Raw genomic sequence first — 24,751 nt, 5'->3', positions numbered from 1 at the left:
TCCTACCAGGCTATATGCATACTTACAAAAAATAAATAAATAAATAAACTTAGCAATAGCTGAGAAGGTGTCGGTCTAGAATGACTGCCCACGTGCAATCACAAGCTTTAATACTCGTATCACTATACCCATAATGCATCTATACTCAAGGACCCAGGCCCTTTCTCTGTTACTCTCGTACCGCAGAAATATTTAATTTCCGGCTTATTCGTTGGCACTCAAACGCCAGAAATTCCATTGTTCTCGAGGAAAGGCATCCTGGTTGATTTGATAAAACAAAGCAAATAGAAACAGAAAGTAGCCCCTTGTCATACAGCCAGGTGCCTTTACTGTAAGTTGATGAAAATCCACGGAAAGAAATTATGTCCCAAGTTCCTTAGATTCCTTTAATGAAACTTTTGCAAATCTTTTTTACACTGCTTTCGGGTCTTTTATTAATTTCAGCCAAATTTCTTATTGGCACATCCTCTCCTACTGCATGGGAATGGTATGAAAAGTTAATCGAGGGACAAACTGCCTGTTATAGGGACAGCCGTGAACGGAAAAGTTTAAAAAAAAGTCTTGATCGTCACAATCATATTGGCCATAGCTTTTGAGCTGACACTACTTTCTCTTTCTTTCTACGAAAACGCGGCACTTTGATGATCATGAGAGTCAGTGTCATATTTGCAATTTGTTGGGGAGCAGAGTCAGTTGAATACGTGTAGAGATTCCTAACGACTCTCAACATCACGTTTGTCCATATCACTATCGTTGACATGATGGTGTTGCTTAATTCAGCTGTCAACCCCTTCGTGTATGCCCTCCTGAACCATCAATTTAGACAAAAGAGCAGGGGAGTGATGTGCTGCACGAGTTCTGTGATAAAACCCAGGCCTCGGGCTGAAACTGGAACAGAGGAAAGTGTTGCCAATGCGACTAAGCTTTAAGTTTTTAAACAGCAGACGACACATGAGAGTCTGGATGGGGTTAACTGACAACTGACAAATGGCCAAAATTTTAACTGACAATTGAAAAATCGCTGAAAATCTAACTGACAACTGACATTTGTGGTGGGCTTTTACTGATAGCTTACAAAAGACCGGATCGCTCTAAATATCTTAAAAACTGGAATTACATATAAGTAGGAGTACGCCAGATCCCTGGTCTAACAGAATTGTCCAGCAAATATGGCCTAAGAGATTTTGATGTTGAACTTTACCACATGGCTCGAATTTTCTCAAGCTTAGAAGTTGAACGACTTCTCAAGAACTATTCGAGGTCTTAAGCTTATAAAGAAATCAAAACACTGAATTTGAAGACAGACTAGGATAGCGTTCATTGACTCAGGAGACTCTGTCCTTCTGAGAAAAGCGTTAAACCCTTGACGGGCTCTAGTCAGAAAACAGCAAGTGATGGAACGGATGAAACGTGTTCTTATACGCAAGTTCGTGGCATCTGTTCTGTGGAGAAGATTTTATTCGTATCGAATGTTGCTACAGGTTGCTTTAAACTAGCATCGGGATTCACTGGTACTGTGTCGTTCTTACAGTCCTTGGAAGTTTCTAGAACAGTTTTTGTCTCAGAACCCAAAGCATAGAGAAAGCACACATGCCTCTTCAAGATACCGCAGACAAAGTATCGTATGCAGTAAATGGTTTGAACCCGGGGGTAACATGTGAAGGTGTAGTCTGATCGTCCGGGTGAGTGTAGTCCTGAGAAGGACTGTTGTCGGTGGCAGTGACTGACGTTTCGACAACCTGTGCGGAAGTCATCATCAGAGTCAAGTGAGTGATTGTTGTCAGTAGATCACTCACTTGACTCTGATGATGACTTCCGCACAGGTTGTCGAAACGTCAGTCACTGCCACCGACAACAGTCCTTCTCAGGACTACACTCACCCGGACGATCAGACTACACCTTCAAAAGTATCGTATGTGAATGACAACATCGCAAAGACCGTTTCTGAGGTGAAACAAAGGTATAGTATACAGGAAACCACAGCAACCAATGACCCTAAATAAACTTTGTCTAATAAAACTCAAGTCTCACTAAAACTTCTCCAAGGAATACGCCGCCTGCACAACAGCATAGTTTCAATTAGCAACGATAATCTCGAAGACATTGAATTGTGCACGTTGCTCACAACAGCTGTGGAGAATCAACAGGCAATTTCCTATTTTAAGCATGAGACTATCACCGCATTGTTCTCAAGACTTTGGGATAATTACCAAGGAGTCGCTGAAGAGAATAACAAAATGAGCAGCCAAAAAAATCCCACTATCCTGTCCCTCAGACGACGGAGTTTGCAAATGTCAATTTTATGCGACCTCTGCCTTCAGAAGAAATCAACCCCGAGACTGAAAGTGTTATGAAAGAATTTGCGGAGACGTAACGTCCCTCGCCAGAGGCAAAGGACAGTTCGGGTGGAAACTACGAAGGACAAGGAAGGGGCTTTACCACCGGCCGTCTACACGAAGCAACAAGATTCCACCAAAGTGGACTTGCTAGCCAGGTTAGGGAACGATTTTCAGCCAGTAGGGCTCAGCAGCGACAAACGAACCGACTGTATCGTTGAAGTGGAAGTTGCTGAGGTGCAAACATATGTAGACGGACTCAGAAGACGAGCAATTCGCGCCCATTTTCGCTTGGATTTCTAAAATATGCTTACAGTAGATATCTCTAATAACCTAGTTGGAAAGTAGACAAAGGAACATTCCTTTCCGCCAGATTATTTCATTGGAGTCAATCGCAATCGACACATTATAAAACAAAACATAAAAACATAATATTGTGCTTGAGGACTCTTCAAAAGTTTGTTTTCCTTCTGAAGATCTTCTTTCTAACATTTTGACCGGCTAAGACGGTTGAAAAGAAATGTTTCAATTTTGCACACGGGCGTACAGAAGTTTGTGTGCAGAAGGGTGATAATTTAACTTAAACACCCTTCAAACAAAGACTGAAAGTCACTTGGGATATCTTGGAATTACTTTATTCCAGAATTGAGAAAAAGGAGCTCTTACTTTATCAATTTTCGACTTAATTTTTGAATTTATGCTATGTGCAGTTTTTGGCCAAAAATGGGGTCGGAAAGTAATAATAAACTTCCGGAACATGATCAAATAATGGCGGACGCGAAATCGTGAATTTAATGGCCCGAAAAAAAGATATTTTTGGTGCTCGGTCTAAACTGAAATTTTGCAGACTAGGTGAAGGAGACATACTGAACACGAAAATGGAAAAAAATGATGTACGGAAATTTTGATCTCACGGGCACTTTAAGGGTTTGCGGTCCGACGATTACAAACTCACCTTCAGAGATTTTTAGTTCTCTGAACCAGTTTTTGAATTCATATTTTGTAGGTGACTTGCAGGATTTTAAGTTCAGAGATTTCGAAAGCGTCCCTAACGACAGAAAATTGTTTTAGAATGCCCTTTGAAATCTTTTCCTTAAATCCAGGTTGCAGAAATGTACAGAAGCCAAGAAACTGTGAAGAATAATGCAAATCCTCCACCAACTACAGACGCTTCTGATGATTTCTATTGATGCAAGAAATGATTTTTGCCATGTCCTTTGCAAAAAGAGATATTGGCGTTTCTTGAAAGCATAGAAAAGTGATTTACCTGCACCCTTTGAAAGCATTGCATCGTATGGTCGCAGTAAGCGCTTGTTTCGACGTAATAATTTAAGGACTTGTTAAATTTTCAATCAAGCTGTTTTACGAGCTGCTCCTCTGACCTTTCACACCCTTTAACTTACGAGAGTGGTCAGGTTTTAATTTCCTCTTACAGTTAAGACACCGTCTAGTATATAGGTAATGAGAATTATGCCAGATAAATCTGCTGCACGCGAAGGGTCTAAGCGGAGCCCCATACCGAAGTAAACAAGAGAACCCATCGAGGCGAGGTGGTTGTCTGTGACAAAACTACCTTTAGGGTGCGTTACAGGCTGCACGGTGGTCAAAAGATAGTAGAGCCTAGACAGGCAAACCGTTTCTTGTTAACTCGATCGTAATGAACTTCACGACCTGAGGGAAATTCGGATAAAATGGTGGGAAGTAAAAAAGGGACCAACTTGAACTCTAGGGTCAGCCGAAATCTATCGCAAGTAAAGATAGATGTTTTTGTACACGATCCTCGCAGTAAAGAATACTATTTAAGAAATAGTGAATATCAGACCTGAAAAAATTCAGGCCTGTACGGGATTCAAACCACTGGCCTCTGCGATACTAGTGCAGCGCTCTACCAAATGAGCTAACAAGCGAACTGGGAGTAGGTCATCAAATTAATTCGACATAAACCCGTAGGATGATAAATCAAACACAACGAGTATATGAAATTCATATATCTGAACTCCGGTTATAGAAACGTATTTGTGCAGGATCCTCGCAGTAAAGAGCACTATTTAAGCAATAGTGAAAATCAGACCTGAAAACATAGAACACTTAACAACTGGGTATTACTAAAACTTACTCCAGTGTTAATGCAGTCCACATCTATATGTGACAATCCACTCAAATACAAATACAACTAAATAAAAAAACTGATCACTTAAGTAACAAGTATTATATTAGGGGAGCATTCAGGGAAAGTACGCCGCCACAGAGAAACTGAAACGCGTGAAAAGTTCCAGCACTGTATGCTGTACTCTCTGATGGATTATTTCGGTGCTTCCCGCGAATCTCCAAGGAAGTAGATTGTTACGCTGCTTCATCTGAGAATTCCTGGTTTACAATAATCTACTTCTCCAAGGAAGTAGATTGTTACGCAGCTTCATCTGAGAATGCCTGGTTTACAATAATACAGCAATATGCCATAAGCTATAATTTGTCTTTCTAAGAATTATGAGATTATGTGAAGTACCGCAACTATATTTTGTGCGAATATTGTTGGCATGTGTATTGATCACTTGATAAGCGTGATAGTCACATTACCATTTCCAGCCGTATTATAACAACATTCATTTTCCTGATTTGTTCCACTATTAAAAGATCCGCCTCCTCCGCCACAAGAGAGATTGTCGTTGTTACCTCCAGCTCCCCCAGAGTAACCTCCACCGCCGCCAGGTCCCCGATTTCCGCCGCCGCTAGGTCCCCGATTTCCGCCGCCACCTCCAAACCCACCGTTATACTTTCCACCTTCCCCACCCTTCAGAAATCCTTTGCCACCTTTACTGCCTCCTTTCCCATTAGCGTTAAAGCCGCCGCCGCCGCCACCTCAAACAATAAAACAAATGTTTAGTGGTCTCTAATGATACCGGAGCGGCAGGCATAGAAATAACGAGAGATTAACATTTTTCTTCTATATTACAACTAACTCACGAAAATCGAATCCCTGTTAAAGAATTTCACATGATTCTCACATTGCTTTTGCTGCGTCACCCGAATTCGTAATCAACCAACGACCCTGATAACTATTCTGATATCCACCTTTTTCCCGTTTTATGACCTAGTTGAGTGGCTCTAAAATAACGCAATAAGGGCGCAAGTGAAATAAGAATGTTAGTCAACGAGCTACATTCAAGTGAACTAAGATTTTGCGAAAGTGTTCGACTCTTTGGTGTATGTGCTTTTGATAGATCAGTTTCATGGGTTTAAATTGCTCCTGTGATGACTTTTTATCGTCGCACAGTTCTCACAGTTTGAATATAGATGGGTAAATCTCATTTTACTCACCTGATTTATCGCCAGTGCTACCTCCTCCATTAATTTCCGTTAGTTCCTCCCGACCCCAATGGCGAGGAGTACCCTGCATTCCCTGTGGTGCTTGTGGATGCATCACATCCTGAATGTTGTTCTGACATCTTTTTAATCCCCCCTCCACCTCCAGCAATGATCAAAGGCGTATTGCCTCCTCTCACCACAAATGTACCTCCACCACCTCCTGCAGTTCTTTTGGAGTTAGTTCCTCTTTTTCCTTTATGACCAACAAGTATACGAATGATCTCATTTTTGGTCAAAAGAAAGTTTCCGATCATCCTTGCTCCTCTTCCTCCATTCTGGATGACACTGTCCTTACCATACCACCCCGCAGCCCCTATAGCTTCTATTTTATATTCTCCAGTGTATGGCACAGTCCATCGTTGAATACCACTGGATACGGTAACTTGTCCGTCATGATCTTTCCCTGTATAGTGACCGCCAAGTGAGCTTGGACCGCTAATTGCAGTCGATCCAAGATTTGTAAAGACAGCTTTAAACTCTAGGTAGATAGACAGAAAAGGAATGACGCTTTATTGTTGAAGGCCATACGGCTGCCTAACTGATAGCAAATATGCCTTCAGCGCACTATAAAAGTAATGGGAGCTCGAAGAAATCTACTCGCGCATTGTTTGACAAAGTAGCGGGAATAGTTGTCACTCGACCGCGCCCTTACCTATGCACATGTTTCTACCATCCCCGATTAATCCTGCTTTGCAGGAGCAATTGTTAGAGCCTTTAGTCTTTGAATCCATCTTTACACGTGCACTTGTAAGATCCCAGGGTGTTGTTACACGCAGCATTCACATCACAGCCGTGAGTTCCTTCAGTACATTCGTTGGAGTCTTGAACACGACAAGGCGGGCATATCATGTATATGAGACCCTTTATTTAGTACCCTCAGATAATAAAGATAAAAGATGGAGTCTCAAAATGTTACATTTGTAGTTATTAAATCACCTGAGCAATTAGTTCCATTTCCGTGAAATTCATCTTCACACGTGCAGTTGTAAGATCCCAAAGTATTGTTACACTCAGCAGACACATCACATGGGTGTATTCTGTCGGCACACTCGTCTATGTCTAGAACAAAAAAAGAGGACCATCTAGATCACTTAGATCACTCCCGTACAGGCCTGATTTTTTTCAGTTCTGATTTTCGCTATTGCATAGATAGCGCTCTCTACTGCGAGGATCATGCATCACACGTATCTAATACCGCAGTTCAAAATATATGAACTTCATATATACATTGTATCTGAAATTATCATCACGGGTTTATTACGAATCAACTTAACGGCCTGCTCCCAGTTGGCTTGTTAGCTCAATTGGTAGAGTGCTGCACTAGTATCGCAGAGGTCAGTGGTTCGAATCCCGTACAGGCCTGATTTTTTCAGGTCGGATTTTCGCTATTGCATAAATAGCGCTCTCTACTGCGAGGATCATGCATCACACATAGATCACTTATATTACTTCAGAATCTACTTTTGATGAAAGTCACCACAAAAAATGTGAGGACTAGTTACCCGTGCAGTTAGTTAAATTTCCATAAAATCCATCTTTACACGTGCACTTGTGAGACCCCAGGGTATTGTCACACTGAGCATTCATATCACAGCTGTGTGTTCTGTCAGAACATTCATCGTTATCTGCATCAACAAAAGAAAGTTTATTATTGTATAATAACATAGGTATTATCATAAAAACAGAGCACATTATATCTTATAACAAGTCACCCGCGCAGTTAGTTCCATTTCCTTGAAATCCATCTTTACATGTGCATTTGTAAGATCCCAGAGTATTGTTACACTCAGCATTCACATCACAGTCGTGCGTTCTGTCAGCACACTCATCTATGTCTGGAACAAGAAAAAGAAGAGCATTCAAATTCAGTTGTGTTATTTCTGCTTCTGATGGAGAGAAAATGAGATGACATGTTACCTGTGCAATTAGTTCCATTTCCTTGAAATCCATCTTTACACGTGCAGTTGTAAGATCCCAGGGTATTGTTACACTTAGTATTTATATCACATCCGTTTGTTCCATTCAAACACTCATGTGTGTCTGAGACAACAAAATGACTATCATTGGTATACCAAGGTTTTTTTAATTGTGCTGGCTGAAGTGTTTTGGCTTTCATGCTTAGAATACTTACCAGTACAGTTTATATTATTTCGATAGTATCCTTCCTTACATCTGCACCTGTACGATCCGATTATGTCATTGCATGTCGCATTACCTCCACAGCCATGTTTACCAGTCAAACACTCGTCTATATCTGGAAGAAGAAAGTGATGAACATCATAGATAGTTGGCTCCTTATAGAAGATTTAAAGAGCTTTTCATTAGGTTATATCTTTTTTTGATAATGGGGTCATGTCTGAATTTTGGCGTAAACTTAAATTCCTACACAGTTTCATTGAAATTTACTTCAATAAAAAGAAACTGAGAAACTACAAGTGGCCTAGATGTTGACAGGAGACACAAGGAAAAAATGTATCGAGAGCATGGGGGAAAAAAGGTCATGAGCCCGCATCCAGTCGCCCTTTTCTTAATCAGATAGCTTATGCTATCCGTGATCATTTTCACCGTAAACCTTAAAAGACAAAAGCTCTCAGCCATGATATTCTATGACTATTAAAACTGTTGAGGTTCTAGCGATTGTTTGACACTCATCCCTTTCAAATAAGTCTGCCCAATCACCGAAACGAATTTCAACTTGCTGGAGGAGAGTGTGGAACTCGTCACTTATATTCAATGTTTCTGCCCTAATAAAAGTATGAGATTCCTTACCCTCATCACAATTATGGCCTTCAAATCCAGATCCATCAACACACAAACACTGATAATCTCTGTCTGTAAACCCAGCTTGGCATGTTGCGTTATTCTTGCAGGGATTTTCCGCGCAAGCATTCTTAAGGAGAAAAGGAAGAGAGAAACTTAAAATGGTATTTCGGCAGGCATGACAGGTTCCTCGCGTCTGTTCATTTATTCCCGTCGCAAGCAGGGAATTTCAAAGGAAAGGAGAGGTGGGTGAATCCTTTGGTCTCGTATCAAAGCTTTCCCGTGGTACAGAATTAGAATTGCCTAGTGGTTATTACCTTGTCATTATGTAACTTAACGTACTACTACGTGGAGTGGAGTAATATATAAATACAAATACAAATACAAATAAGTACAAAGCTTTCCTGGACAAGGACGAGAGTATTACTTCTAGCTCTTAGAACTAATCCTCACCTCAGCTCCGCGGTAAATATAACTTTTGTTTTTCACTAGGTCTCGATCGTGTTCAATTGTTGCATTATTCAGTTCACACTTGTGTTTTTCAGGCGCTTGCAATTGTTTTATCTTATGAAAGTTATAACTGACGCAGTTGGGTTCCAGGTAGCATTGTAGCATGCAGATATCCTCGTCAGCCACGTCAACAGTTCGAACCGTGTGATTCTCCAGTCGGTAGTCAGGTTTAGGAAAACTGGTAAACTTCAAATTGCGGCAATTACCTAGAGAAAAATTGTGTTAAGTTAGAAAGCTGCTAACAAGCACTTCTACTGACAAGCACTTCTACTTAAATTGGGACCGTACAGCAGTGTTAGTACTGTATGACTCTCGCTTTGGTTTGGCTTTTGGCTTTTGGCTTTACGTTAAACACCAGTCGAGTTATTTTTATTTATATTCTGAATGATCAGCTATTGTGATCGATCGACTCAGTGATCCACGCCGAAGTCTATAAACTACTCGTGTTGGTATGTAGAGTGATTCGTGTTTATCACGTACGTAATAATGGTCGTCTCGTCCAAGCTTGTTTAGTTCGTTAAAAACGACTACGTTTTCGCGGAGCTTGTTGTTTGGTCTCAGCTCAAAACTCATTTCATGAAAAGCGTGTGTTGTTGTGTAGCGTGACTTCAGTTTTCAACTATACTACGTATTATGAATGAAAAGTGAAACTTTTATTAACTCTTTTAATACCTATTCAGGTGCTGGTTTTTATCTCTAAAAATGTATTAAAAGTTTACTTCCACAGTGTGGATCACCAGGAGACGAAACGCTGAAATGTATGCTCTAGCATGCACATAATAAGACTGAGCGTAATTGAGTATAATAGGAACAACAAATCCTAAAATGTCACATTTTGGTCAAGTGAAAAGGAAATACGATACAAGGAACTGTAACCAATGATGCGACTGCTTTCCAGAGTCTGATTTCGAACTAGCAATTGATAGCAAAACTTGGAAAACTATGAAGGAAAGTAGAAAGCCTTGTGCTATAGTGCTATAGTAAGAATGTTCGAAAAGCTTCTTTTTCTTTAATTATTCTGGACATACCACAGGGGTGAAGTCGGCATTTTCATATCATCCTCTTTAAAAGCGTGTTTTCGAAAATTTGCGTTTTCGATGGACAGCTGTATTATCCAGATTTGTGCTGATGGTAGGCTATACTGTAAGAGTAAGTTTGTTTTTTTCAAATTTACCCCACTATGTGAAAGCGCGGACTCAAAATTAGGTGTTGAATTTGATTCAGCTTGAGGCCGCTAAATTTTCCTGTCAGTCAAAACGGGATGTCTGCATCACTGTTAAAGATGAATTCCTTTTCAAAACTATGTCCGCTGTAGTGAACACGTCCATGAATTTCTATCACACAGAATCTTTTCCTGTATTCGAAAAATGCTGTCCAACATCTTTATTTACATCAAAGTTAAATAAAGTTGCTATCTTTTTGAGAACAAGAAAATTTACTGACATCACTGTTCATCATGAAATTTCCGATCTTCGGAGTTCGCAATACTGATGCCGCCGGACATTCATTGTGGTTCTGTCCTCGTGTACCGGTTCACAAGAGCCCATACAAAAGACCAAATAATACACGACAGCTAACCAATGACCGGCTAAACAAAGAAAGAACGATGGTAATTCCCTTGTGAACCGGTACACCAGGACAGAACCTTCATTGTTTTATGAAATAACTCATCCATCTTAAAAATCCGTCCACAGTTCACAATGAAACCTGTGTTCAACGACAAAAAGACTCCGCTCTGTTTCGATATACGCGTCAGATCGTGCAAAACAAAGTCGTGTTTGTCATCTTTGTTCTCGCGCTTGAAGAAGTTGAAAACCTGATTGCATAATTTTTGAAAATAAAATATCATAAGGAAATCCACGGATCGACGGCCACCAATCTCCGTTTTGATCAAACAGGACTGCGTAAAAAAATTTTTAACAATTTTTATCCTTGAAACCACCTGTTTAGCTTGAAAAGCCCTTTTTAGGAAGTAACAGTGATAAGATGATGCATGTGAGATCTACCAAAAGCCGAGTTTCAATACAAATAACATGTTTAAGCCCAAAGGTAAAAGCTCTGCTGCTTTCTCTTTTCTCTTGAATTTTTTCCACAAAACGTTATTTTTAAAAAACTATATTACCTGACTTAAAAGTTTCGCTTCATTTGATCCAGCCGAACTGTTTTAGTTGAGTTCACTAAGACTTCCCACTTGTTTTAAAATTCGTAGATCTGCCAGTGGCCGCTTATCCATCGCGCGGAATCGAAAAGTCGAGAACAGTATGGACAGCATTACAGAGACGTATTTAAATGTTCTGAGTTAAACTGTCCCTTTCGGCTAATACAAGAAGCATGTTCTCTTAAAATTTTATTCTGAACTTCTTATAAAATGCTTACGTTGTATATACTATGCCTGTCCAGGGCCAAAACTATTTGGTTGAAATAACTTTAATTTCTTTTATACTTCTTAAAGAAGCCTGTGCGAATATTTCAAGACTTAGTTATGCTAATAAGGATAATAAAAATGGAACATAATGACTTGGTAAACTTTTAAAAAGTACTCAGACATGAGTTAGGACATAACTGTAGGAAAATCTCACCTTGTCCTTCTGGTATTAAGGAAGCCAAAACGGCGAGAATGAAGCAGTAGAATACAAAGAGCATGTTTCCTAGAAAATGCCCGCTGTACTTCAGGCGAACAATTACGGCGAGTTTTTCAACCTTATGCCGGAGAAATATCAGACAAATTGAGACAGCTGAAGTTTAATATGCGTTCAAAAACACAACCTTCTCTGTTTAATTATGGGGTTGCCAGTGGTTGCCACAAATGAATAAGTTTCTCTGGGATGTAGTTGGTTGGCGAAATTCGATTATACTTAATGCATATCGGTGACCTTCAATTTGAATTTTAGGGAAAGTTGTCCTTTATGTGTTTATCTATTCTGGCTTAATTATCTCTGTAGGGGTGCAATGTATGGCGATAAGTTACTTGAAAATGTTTTAACAAATGTTTCTACGCTCTCCTTATCTACCCAAACTTGACCGCAAAATAAAGACGACCAAACTATCATAACTAAACACGTAGAACTTTCATACAAAATCCTGAAGTAACACAGAAATTCTTCAGGCGGTAGAAACTTGTTTGAAAGGATCATTGGTCTTTCGGTTCTATATAGTTCCTAGCATATCCCGTATATCCCTGACAGCATTATTTTTGAAAATAAAACATCTCAAGGAACTCAACGAATCGACGGTGAACAATCTCCGTTTTAATCAAACAGGATTGCATGAAATTTTTTGAACAAAAATTTTCTTGAAAACCACCTGTTTAGCTTGAGAAGCCCCGGCTCTTTAGGAAGTAACAATGAATGGATTTATGTATATATGTATGTATGTATGTGTTTCAAGCTTAGTTTCTTTTCTCCAGAGGCAAAGTTTCAATCCACAAAGTCCTCAGATTTTACCAACAGCCAAGTATTAATACAAATAACACGTTTAAGCCCAAAGTTAAAAGCACTGGTGCTTTTCCTTTTCTCTATATTTTTTCTCTTCAGGTAGGGTTTGAAAATTAAAAATTTTTCACAAAACGTTAGTTCGCTTGTAGTGACGATACAAAGGACCTCCAGTGATAATTTCGCTATCACGTGGCATCGAAAATTTTAAAACGTGCATGGACAGCGTTGTAGAGACGTGATTAATCATTCTACCGTATACTCTCATTTGGCTACTCCAAAAATCATGTTCCCCATATTCTTCATCTTGTTGCTCGTAAATAATTTGTTGTAACATGAATGCGGCAAATGTTGAACGTACAGTAAAATTTGAATAAAGGCTGATAGTTTCGAAAGAAACTGTTTGGGGCTGCGTCGGTGGGGGTAACGAAATAATTTGGAAATATCAACAAAGTTGAAATGGTAAATTGGCCACCTTAAGTCTCAAGAGTAAGAGTCAATGTCTCATGTCAAGGTCTCAAGTCTTAAGAGTCAATTGGCCACCTTAAGTGGCCAATTTACCGGTGGCCAATTTACCATTTCAACTTTGCAAAATTTGAAGGTTATTTCATACCATCCAAAGGAGAAAACTATTTGTCATGATTGGAGTAATTTTTTATAGCTAGCAACACTGGAAGTTTGTGTGAATATTTCAAGGCTTTGTTATGTTAATAAGGATAATAACAATCTATAATAATAAATTTTTAAATAGTACTCAGCCTTGAACCAGGACATAATTATAGGAAAATCTCACTTTTTCTTCTGCAGGTATCAGAGAAGCCAAAACGGCGAGAACGAAGCAGTAGAATGCAAAGAGCATGTTCCCAGAAAATACCCGTTATACTTTTCTCGAGTCAGGCAATTTGAGCTAGCTGAACTTTAATCTTCGCTCATATACACCTCATTCTTTCTTTATTTATAACGTTGTCAAGGCTCATTTCTTATGACTCTTTCCCCTTGTTATGTTGAGTTGGAGAACCCAATGCAGTCGTTCTTAGCGTTCAGCGCGCTAAAAGTTGTTTGTATTTTCGATCAAAGTGTGAGGAAATATGCTTAGTAATGTTAGATTGTAGTTGTACCTTTTTATTCAGCGGTCGCCACATGTACCTGTTCAGACACACAAGGTACTCGAGTACCATACCGTAAAAACGACATTTGTAAATTCTCGCTTGTGCAACTTGAAGTTTGTTTGAATCTTTTCTTCTTTGGAAGCTTTGCTAACATGGTTTGTGTATAGAGATTACTCCGCGTTTACGATTTTTATTTACGAATTGAGCAGTATAAGCCCTCAAGGATTTCATGGTAATTCAAACTCCTAAGTTTACAAGGCCAACCAAGGGGAAATATACATTAAATTTTAATTTTAAAGGTATTTGTATAGTTTCTCTTTACGTTTTCTGGAAGCTTAACCGTCAACCGTCCTTTCGATCTTCGGTTAACCATTGGTGCTACAATTACTTTTATATTTATCTATTATTCCAAAAAAAAAATTAAAATTAGCCTGACCAACATTTCTCTACAAGTGGTTATATGAGTGCGAAAAAAATTTGAACGTTCCCTCTTACTTTTTCTAACACTTTTTTTCGAAAATCTGCTATCCGAGTTTGCATGCCGACCTGGGCAAGACTAAAATAACATCACCATGCTTTCAAAACTTTATCTACAGTCACAAAGACACGTGGGAGGTTGCAAGACCTGTCAAGGAGTTACAAACAAATCCCGCTGTTTTGCTAGATTTCACTAAACGCACAAAGACATACAGGAAGTGGCAAGTCCTGTGCAAGAGTCATATACAAATTCCGATGGTTTTCTAAATATCACTAAACTCACAAAGAACCCGGAAGGTTGCAGGACTTGGAGAGGCACCATTACGCAAATAAAATGTTTTGATCATCATCTTGTCGTATGCTTTATCTTTCACCACACATAGCCGTAGCTTTTCAAATTCTACTCTTTCAGGAACTCACAATAAGCTTCAGTACATTCAAATAACTTAAAAATTTTATTCTCAATCTATGCATATATTTTACAGCAATTATAATTTGCAGAATAAACTTAAATACTCAGAAGAGGCGAGGAGCTCGGTTCTAGCAACTTGAAATTTAAAAATTTGAAATGATTTTAAATTTAAGGAGGAATAAATTAGCCCAAAACACGCTTCTTGCCCCCCAATTTGCCTTCTCACTTTTCGTGTTATCTTCAATCTCCCGTTTAGCTCCCTTAATTTTCCTGGTAACTTATTCGAAAATATTTTATGCTTTAGTTAGAAAACGGACGCTAACTGATCGTTTTGTCTATTATAATGAAATATATGAAGTTCATATATTTTGAACTGCGGTATTAGATACATATGATGCACGATCCTCGCAGAAGAGAGCGCTATTTAAGCAATAGCGAAAATCAGACCTGAAAAAGGTCTATCGCAGAGGTCAGTGGTTCGAATCCCGTACAGGCCTGATTTTCTTTTTTTTCAGCCCAAAACACGCTTCTTGCCCCCCAATTTGCCTTCTCACTTTTTGTGTTATCTTTAATCTCCCTTTTAGCTCCCTTAATTTTCCTTGTAACTTATTCGAAAATATTTTATGCTTTAGTTACAAAATGGACGCTAACTGATCGTTTTGTCTATTGCCATCACCTTTTTGTTGGATGATGTATTGATATCATTGGGAGGAATTACTTTGAAATCCCCCCCCCCTCCCCCCTGGTGGCTAAAAAGAATGTTCATTAGGAGTTCACTGCATTCAAAAACTAAATGATGACATGGCTGTGAAATGAGATTTAGTGCCAGATGAGTGTAAAACATCTCAATTGAACATTTCATTACCAGCAGTGTGAAGTGGTCAAATTGACTTTCTCACCTCCAGGATCTAAAATTTAACTCTTCTCATTGGTTATCATAGATTTCTTGGTGGGCTAGTCATGGGAATCTTTCATGGTTAAATCCAAACAATATCCTTACTTGGAAGTTATCTGCCATCTCAACAGCAGTTTGTTGATAGTGTGTTAAAATGTAGACTATATACCCTTGCAACACTGGATAGTAAGAGAGTTTGAAAACCCACATAATGGGAAAAAAATCACGTTTGAAACAAGCTCTTCGTCAGAGATTTCAATTTTTTCTTCTACTCAAGAGGGGCCATAGTTCACCTCCACATCTCCCATGCATACTTTATTCTTATTTCATCAAAGTTCCCTTCAGCCTTTCACATTTTTTAAAATAAACTTAGAAGCAAAATAACTTCGAAAGTGTTAAACTTGTATGCTACGCATGTAAAACATGCGTAGCATACAAGTTATCATTGATTTCACGTCAGCAAATCAATGATAAGTCATTAGCAAACCGCGTAAGCTATCACGATACTCGCAAGAATATCGTCTAAATTAATGGCGATGTACCTGAACACGAGTGTCCATCGCCAATGTATCCCTCTCTGCAAGTACAGTGATAGGAGCCCACGGTGTGTTGGTATAGTATCCATTGACGTCACAAGCATTGTTTCCACTGATGCATTTATCTTGATCTGGTTAGTTCAAGAGAAAGGAAGAAGTCATGATTTCATAAATGTTAATAATGCAGAGAAATAGCCTTACACACTACTAAATTGACAGTCACTGCCAAAAAACAAGAATTAATTGTCTCCCAGCAAAGTAGACCGTGTTTACCAGCAATATTGGAAAAATAACTTTTTTTTTTCAAATTCTATCAAAATTTAGTTCAGTTTGAGATCGTCAAACTCCTGCGTATTTTTGCCTTTAAGCTTTTTACTCAGTGAAACGGAAACATAAAGCGGAAACTGTGCAATGCATAGTTATTCACGAGTTTTTATATATTGAAGCAACCAAGGATACTAAAAAAATAATAGACAACGCAAGCAGTGGCTTAACTATGATTTACCTTCCAAATACATATCACAGTAAACCAGAACTGCCATCCCAGTGCTAGATGGATCCAGCCAGTATTTGTTGCTTCCGATGGCTTTCCCTTCGCTTGCTTTTATTTCACGGCATGAACGTGCTGGTAACTCCGGAATCGAACCCAAGGGAGCTGAATGGGTAAAAATGTTGGAAAACACAAGGTATGTTAAATTGCGTTCATCGAAAGGGGAATAAGAACTAATTGCGCAAAAATATGAGTTTTGAATCCCACTCACTTGTATGTCCTCCTTCGGTTGTCAAAGCTTAAAAGCTCGGTTAAGCTGTCCCCCTACCCCCATGGATAGGTAGGTACCCTCTCTCATAAGCTTTACTAGATTAGCTTCTTCTAACACTTTAAAAGGTAAATAAACCAACAATTTCTCGTTTTACACACACACGAAAGTTGTCTTTGTCTCTCTCTAGAAAATTTATAGAGTTATATATTCTTTATATAATACCATAGGAGATCGGAAAAGGCGGACTGTAAGCAGCCGTCGAGCTTATGTTCAAAATATTTTTATATTTCAATATTAAAATATCTTTATTGGAATCCCAATTATATACACATGCATACTCTTTCTAGAAAACGTCTGTTTGACATTGTTTGCATACACAAATTATCGTAATCTTTGCTTGTGTTAAAAATATCCATGATTATTATTCGACAAGGTGGTTAGCTTAGTACTTACCTCTTCCGTTCAAACGGCGAATATAAAACCACGCTAGGTCTGAACGGAAATTCTCAGGTCTTGCGTCCTTTGTGCGGTTGTTTAATTCACAGAACTGTTCTTTTCTGTTGAAATTATAGCTCTGGCAGGTAATTTCCCTTTCACATAAGATATCACAGATATGAGGAGCTACCACCGCCATTTTATTGAAAATGATACCTCTGAGAGCCATGCCACGAATATTAATTTCTGTCCTGCATTGATCCTCAGCGGTCACAAGGTTGATGAACATAACACAGACAAGAAAATAAGAAAATCTCCACAGCATTATTCCTGATAAACGGAAATCATATATAGGTCTGGGTATCAACTAACGAACTTTTATCTTAAGGCTGACTAAGAACAGTGGATAGTTAAAGCAACAGCTCTAACCCCTAACCCCTAACCCTAACCCTAGGACTTGAGCAGAGTTTTGAAAAATTAAGAGGTAGAATTGCGCAAACTTATGCTGTTTTAAAACGTGTGTAAAATTTGGCATGAATGAGCAGACATAAAATGGAACGAGTAGATGCCTCAGCAAAATCTGTGGCGCTTTTGTTGAGAGAAAAAGTGAATACCGAAATAAGAGCCAAAAATGGAAAATGCCTGTCATTTTTTTACCTTATGGCCTTAATTCCTGGTACCAATGAAATGTATAAATTTCTCACCCGTTCAGCATTGTGAGAAACACGATTTGCGCGAGAAATAGGAGAGTTTTCGAAACAAAGTAAAATTCCATTTAGGTTCCGTTTTTGGTGCAATGTTGTCTTTTGTATAAACTCATAGTATATAAACCCATAGTGTCTTAGTGGTCGATTCCAATGACATTTATTTACCGTCAGTTGAATTGAATTCTCTTCGTATTCTTTAAGCGAAAGATGAGCTAATAGACAGCATTACCATATTAGCTTCTGTGTGATTAATTCGAGCGACGTTCTGTCAAGTTTTCGAATATCTTCTCGATTTAAATAGTTTCAAAAAGTCAAACTCATAGCCTACTTTCTTCGGGCAATGTCGAAAACGCATTGCACAAGAATTGATCACAAAAAAGAAACTTGTGGAGCTGGCAGTTGTGCACTGAATAAAGAGTCCGGCTGTTTTCAGCCCTTTCAGGTTGTGGCGTTGTTAAGGTTAATAATAATTCCTTTTTCTCAGTTTCTAAGACTTCGTTCGTTTATGTAGTGATGACTCTGAATTCCGCCACAAATCAGAGTCAATGTGCCAGTTTTTCGATAAACGTGGTTACCCTGATTCTGTCGTTCAAGTGGGTTACCACCGCGCTCAACTTATTGATCGGCATTCAGCACTACAAACGTCACTAAAGGAAGATTCCGACCGCATTCCATTCACTCTCGCGTTTCACCCTCACAACCACTCAGTTAAATCCATCATTCTTAAAAACTTTAAATTACTTCAAAACGATCCAGGGACAAGCACTATCTTTTCGCAGCCTCCGCTCATTTCATTCAAACGCGACAAAAACATAGGAAATGTATTGGTCAGAAGTTCTTTTCAGACTAATGACCAACCAGGCACTTTTAAATGCGCTCGTGCACGATGCAAAACGTGTCCTTTCATTCACAACACTGAGAAAATATCGGGACCCAAACGATCCATTAAGATCACCGATCACTTCACGTGCACCTCCGCCAATGTAATCTATTGCATAACTTGCACTTATTGCAAAAAGATTTACATCGGCGAAACAGGCAGAAGACTAGGTGACCGATTCCGAGAACACCTTCGCGACGTGGAGAGGAATGACAAGGACACATCAAAACCAGTCGCTAGACATTTTAATTTACTTAATCATTCCAAGAAACATATGGCAATATGCGGTCTTTCCTTACACTTAGGTAGCACGGAAAGCCGTAAAAATCTTGAACAAAAGCTCATCTTTCAAACCGGCAGTCTAAATCCCACAGGTATCAACGAAAGCTTTTCATTTCACTAATTTATTCGTATTTTTCTCGTTGCCATGTTCCTACCAATCACGTAGCTCTATTTCCTGCCTTTAAAAGCACACACAACCCACAATTCCTCTATTCGCTCCGACGAAGGGCTAACTCTCGAAACGTCAGCTTTTATAATCGTAACGGTGGCCAATTTACCATTTCAATTTTGTTGATATATTGAAATTATTTCGTTACCCCCACCGACGCAGCCCCAAACAGTTTCTTTAGAAACTTTCAGCCTTTATTCATAAATATTACTCAGTTTTAATCAGACCGGCCCAGCTTGTCTATTAAAGTGGGGCGTAACGATTATTGTTCCAAAGAAATATGTTTGTATTTGTTATTTGCTTTTGTTAGAAAAACTTTTCTTAGATCCTGAAAAAAGCTTTTAAAGACTTTCGTTTAGTCAGGAAAATTTTTCAACAGGGAGTCCATTTCGATTAGACCCTGCATGAAATAATAATAATAATAATAATAATAATAATATACGTTAATTGAAGCTCCGCCTTAGGGGCTTTTCAGCCACAATGTAGACTAACTAAGCGCTTAAAAATCCCCACTGGCAGGAGGCAGACTAGTGGGCTATTTACAGAGCGCAGCCGAGGAGTTGAACTAGGGGTAACCGAGAACAAATCCAGTGAGTGGCAGGGTGGAGGAATTGAACTCGGGACACCAGATTACAGGTCCAGCACCCTAACCACTCGGCCACGCCGCCTCCCATTAATAAATTACAGACGTTATGAAAATGCTTGAATGATCAAAACTACATGTTCAAAGCCTGAAGACGTTTCAAATTTGATAAGTTGTATTTTGAGGAACAAGCAGACTTCTTCTATTGACTGAAATTTCATAAGACCAAGAACCCAGTATTTAACTCCAGCATTTCTCTCTCCTTTGTAGGTAAACCCCTACAACAAGCTAATGTAACTAAATTCCTTGGGGTCTATATTGACAATCATCTCACCTGGAAATACCGTATCTGCTATGTATGTAAACAAATCGCTAAATCAATAGGAATTATATTTAGGTCTCGCTTTTCCCTATCCTCTGCAACCAAGCTCACTTTGTATTACACCTTAGTTTATCCTTATATCGTCTAATGTAACTCCGTCTGGTCGTCCACATACGTATCTAACTTAAATAGAATTTATTATTTGCAAAAGCGAGCTGTGCGGGCTATCACCAACTCAGACTATCGAGACCACTCTGCCCCTTTATTCTCCAAACTAGGAATTTTAGATATTTTCCAAGTCAATACGTTTGAAATCGCTAAATTTATGTTCTATTTCAAAAATAACTTATTGCCCCCATTGCTTCTCGATCTTTTTGTAAGGAATAGCCAAATTCACAACTATGGTACCAGAAAAACCAGTAATTATCGAACGCATTTGTGCCGTACAAATGTCAAGCAGTTTACAATTCTCTACCAAGGTCCTAAATTTTGGAACTCTCTCCCTATTTCAGTCACTCGTTCGTCAAACTTTCTCAGCTTTGAAATAAAATTGCAAGAGTTTTTACTTAAATAATCACTGAATTGGCCAAGCCGCACATTCGCAGCACTTTTTCTTTACTTAATTTATTATTGTAAGTGAGGTGGCTCTCACATAAGCCTGGTGGCTTCTTGGGTCTCCTCGCCTTCTAACTTTTATCACAATAATTAACTATTTTTTAATTGTTAAAATAAGGCATATAAAGATGATGATGATGATGATGATGATGATGATGATGAACCCCAAACAATTCTGTCTTGTATTTTAAATATCAAAGTTCAGCTAAGAAAATCTCTATAAAGATTTCCACTCTCACGAAAGTGAGTCAGTCCTTTAGCCGGTAAAGAAAAGAACGTAAATTTAGTCAAATTTTGCGAATTTGCCTACATCAGGACAGAAAGTATCCATAAAAATATTTTAACACTTTTCTCAATAATTGGTCTGTCCGGCGATAGGAAATGAATAATTTTATGGGGATTACTTAAAAAAAAAAAACAGACCTTAGCGAACCGTTAATTACAAAAGACTGTCTCATTATGGGTAATAAGCTGAAGTGGGTGGAAATAATTCACTGCTGGGGATCGAGCTTTAGCATAGATGCGAACGCCGACTACAGCTAGTATTGTGTAATAAACTGCAAAACGCTTATTTTGGCATTGTTAACCAAATGTTACAGCGAACATGAGGTTCTTAGTAACTACGAATGAAAATAATAACCAACGTCTGGCTTTTGAAAGCATCTCAGAAACATTGGTGCTAAAGCTTGCTATTGGTAGATTTAAAAATTAAGAGTTACCTATTCCATTTGAGTAAGTCAATGAATTAAACATCAATTCGACAAACTCCTGCAGCAAGGAAAATGTTTGAAACAAGTCGACCAAATTAAACACAATTACATCTGTAGTGCGGTTTAATTGACAACTGTGTGAGTGCATTAGACAAGCATTACACATTAGGGACTGGTATAATGAAATAAATTCAACCACCTTTAGTTGCTTGAGTTTATTTGCTTTTTTTTCATTTTTTAGTCCTTCCGTTTTCTTGGAAATCGTTGGCCGATTTGCATCGCCATTTTCTGTTTTTATTTCCAAGAGGATTTGTTGTCTACTGTTTTACACACAGTTTTGTTAATCTTCACACATAGAACAAATTGCTTATAAATTAACTTTACTACCTGAGAGAAATTCGGATAAAATGATGGGGAGTAAAAAAGGGACCAACTTGAACTCTTAGGTCTGCCCAGATCTATCGCAAGTAAACATGGAGCACTTAAAACTGGGTATTACTAAAACTTACTCCAGTATTAATGTAGTCCACATCTGTATGTGACAATCCACTCAAATACAAACACAACTAAAATAAACAAAAATGATCACGTAAGTAACAAGTATTATATTAGGGGAGCATTCAGGGAAAGTACGCCGCCATAGGGAAACTGAAACGCGTGAAAATTTGCAATAGGCTGCACTTTCTGATGAATTATTTCGGTGCCTCTGCGAATCTGCAAGTAAATAGATTGTTACGCTACTTTATCTGAGAATTCCTTGTTTACACTAATACAGCAATATGCCTTAAGCTATAATTTGGCTTTCTAAGAATTATGAGATTGTGTGGAATACCGCGACTATATTTTGTGTGAAAATTGCTGCTATGTGTATTGATCACTTGATAAGGGTGATAGTCACTCTACCATTTCCAGCCGTATTATAACAACATTCATTTTCCTGATTTGTTCCACTGTTAAAAGATCCGCCTCCTCCGCCGCAAGAGAGATTGTCATTGTCATCTCCAGCTCCCCCAGAGTAACCTCCACCCCCGCCAGGTCCCCCAGAGTAAGCTGGACTTGAGCCGCCACCTCCGAACCCACCGTTGGACGTTCCACCTTTCCCTCCGTTCAGAAATCCTTTGCCACCTTTACCGCTTCCTCCCCCATTAGCGTTAAAGCCGCCGCCGCCGCCACCTTAAACAATAAAACAAATGTTTAGTGGTCTCTAATGATACCAGAGCGGCATGCATACAAATAACGAGAGATTAACATTTTTCCTCTATATTACAACTAAGTCACAAAAATCGAGTCTCTGTAAAAGAATTTCATATGATTCTCACATTGCTTTTGCTGCGTCACCCGAATTCGTAATCAACCAACGACCCTGATAACTATTCTGATATCCACCTTTTTTCCGTTTTATGACCAAGTTTGGTGGCTCTAAAATAACGCAAAAAGGGCGCAAGTGAAATAAGAATGTTAGTCAACGAGCTACATTCAAGTGAACTAAGATTCTGCGAAAGTGTTCGACTCTTTGGTGTATGTGCTTTTGATAGATCAGTTTCATGGGTTTAAATTGCTCATGTGATAACTTTTTATCGTCTCACAGTTCTCACAGTCTGAAGATAAATGGGTAAATCTCATTTTGCTCACCTGGTTTATCACCAGCGCTACCTCCTCCATTTCCGTTTGTTCCTCCCGACCCCAATGGCGAGGGGTACCCTTCATTCCCTGTGGTGCTTGTGGATGCATCACATCCTGAATGTTGTTCTGATATCTTTTGAATCCTCCCTCCACCTCCAGCAATGATCAAAGGCGTATTGCTTCCTCTCACCACAAATGTACCTCCATCACCTCCTGCAGTTGTTTTGGTGTTAGCCCCTCTTTTTCCTTTATGACCAACGAGTATACGAATTATCTCATTTTTGGTCAAAATACAGTTTCCAATCATCCTTGCCCCTCTTCCTCCATTCTGGATGACACTGTCCTTACCATACCACCCTGCAGCCCCTATAGCTTCTATTTTATATTCTCCAGTGTATGGCACAGTCTATCGTTGAATGCCACTGGATACGGTAACTTGTCCATTATGATCTTTCCCTGTATAGTGACCGCCAAGTGAGCTTGGACCGCTAGTTGCAGGCGAAGCAAGATTTGTAAAGACGGCTGTAAACTCTGGGGTAAATAGACACAAAAGGATTGACGCTTTATTGTTGAAGGCCATACGGCTGCCTAACTGATAGCAAATATGCCTTCAGCGTACTCTGAAAGTAATGGGAGAGCGAAAAAATCTACTTGCGCCTTGTTTGACAAAGTAGCGGGAATAGTTTTCACTCGACCGCGCCCTTACCTATGCACACGTTTCTTCCGTCGCCGACTAATTCTGCTTTGCAGGAGCAATTGTAAGAGCCTTCGGTGTTGTTACACGAGGCGTCAGCGTGGCATCCATGCAGACCTTTCTCACATTCGTTGACGTCTACGATAAGCATAAAAATGATACCATCAGCTGACCTCCTTTTTATAACAGGAAGCAAAGAATACAGCGTTGAAATTACCTTGCTCACAAAAGTTTCCAGTCCACCCGCATGAGTTACACACACACGTGCAGTTGACGTATTGGTTTACACACCTTGCACTGTTTTGGCACTGGTGTTGAATGCAGTAATCTGCAACTAAATGGGAAACATCTCCAAATAACATTTACTTACACATGATCAAAGCCATTAGGAAATATTTGTCTTCCTAACCTTCTGTTTCCATGTCACAGTAAGTTAGAATAGGGTTTCCAGACCTGATGGAATCCAACCAGTAATTACCGCTGACCACTTGTCCTCCCTCACTCGCCTTAATCTCTCTGCACGAATAGGCAGGCAGTTCGGGAATGGAGCCGAGAGGGACTGGAATCGAAGAAATTAATTTACAGGAAGACGAAAGTTAGAAGCAAAGACGAGTACCAGTGTAAAATCCTTGAACGAGGTACTTATTAGAAGTTTAAACAAGAAATTAGTTATTTCTGATACTGGTGTAGGTTTTGTTACCTCGTTTTGAATCACTGGCTATGTAATATCTGTCTTTCTCTTTGACAAAGTCGTCAGGTCTGGCCTCCATGGTCCGGTTATTTAACTCGCACTTTGAATTGAGTATGACGATGTTATAACTTTGACATCTGAAATCAGCGTGACAAGCTTCTCGGCATTTCAGCGCGACAGCGCCCTGTCGGCCCTCGATCGTCATAAAGGTGTGGCCCTTGAGCATCATTTGGAAAATGGAATGAATGCTTGCTCTACACTGCTTGCTGGTAATACTGTGCAACATTTGAACCATGACAAGCACGACAAAAAGTGAAATCTGTCCACTGACCATTGCTAGCATTATTGCTGTGACGTCTGCAAGAACAAGTACCATATGACGTTGAAGATGTGGGGCGGAAAAGTAAAGGAAGAGAAGAAAAACTTGAAAAAAAAAAGTCGTGCATA

General features: G+C 39.2%; 2 protein-coding genes and 2 pseudogenes across 2 annotated transcripts in view; 1 reads left to right on the top strand and 3 right to left on the bottom strand.

Moving 5' to 3' along the window:
- Positions 1-929, top strand: part of LOC148721277 (QRFP-like peptide receptor) — a 90,962-nt gene extending 90,033 nt beyond the window's left edge. Inside the window, exon 5 of the mRNA XM_088736117.1 lies at positions 729-929. Within this exon, the coding sequence (XP_088592243.1) occupies positions 729-929 (201 nt within the window). The remainder of the gene's footprint in view (positions 1-728) is intronic.
- A 3,507-nt stretch (positions 930-4,436) lies between these two features.
- LOC148721275 (uncharacterized) lies at positions 4,437-17,353 on the bottom strand (annotated as a pseudogene).
- LOC148721276 (uncharacterized) lies at positions 6,607-7,818 on the bottom strand. The gene is made up of 4 exons (XM_088736050.1): positions 7,620-7,818; positions 7,415-7,537; positions 7,205-7,327; positions 6,607-6,761 (listed from the first exon to the last, which is right to left on the bottom strand). Exons 1-4 carry the CDS (start codon positions 7,816-7,818, stop codon positions 6,607-6,609), a joined length of 600 nt encoding a protein of 199 aa, XP_088592176.1.
- A 4,813-nt stretch (positions 17,354-22,166) lies between the features above and the next one.
- Positions 22,167-24,647, bottom strand: LOC148721274 (uncharacterized; annotated as a pseudogene).
- Positions 24,648-24,751: the final 104 nt, after the last annotated feature.

The sequence above is a fragment of the Stylophora pistillata genome, chromosome 10, assembly GCF_964205215.1.
Source record: "Stylophora pistillata chromosome 10, jaStyPist1.2, whole genome shotgun sequence".
In the NCBI taxonomy this organism is placed as follows: Eukaryota; Metazoa; Cnidaria; class Anthozoa; order Scleractinia; family Pocilloporidae; genus Stylophora; species Stylophora pistillata.
The sequence above is the reverse complement of the archived record's forward strand: the minus strand, read 5'-3'. Positions and strand labels throughout refer to the sequence as shown.

Bases quoted from the DNA above. Each gene is read 5' to 3' on its own strand.
- LOC148721276 (XM_088736050.1), bottom strand. From the start codon at position 7,818: ATGAAAGCCAAAACACTTCAGCCAGCACAATTAAAAAAACCTTGGTAT. The intron at 7,328-7,414 runs GTGACTTGTTAT...TTGTTGATGCAG, and splicing joins AAATGGAACTAACTGCGCGG to ATAACGATGAATGTTCTGAC. The intron at 6,762-7,204 runs GTAACTAGTCCT...TTTTTGTTCTAG, and splicing joins AAATTTAACTAACTGCACGG to ACATAGACGAGTGTGCCGAC.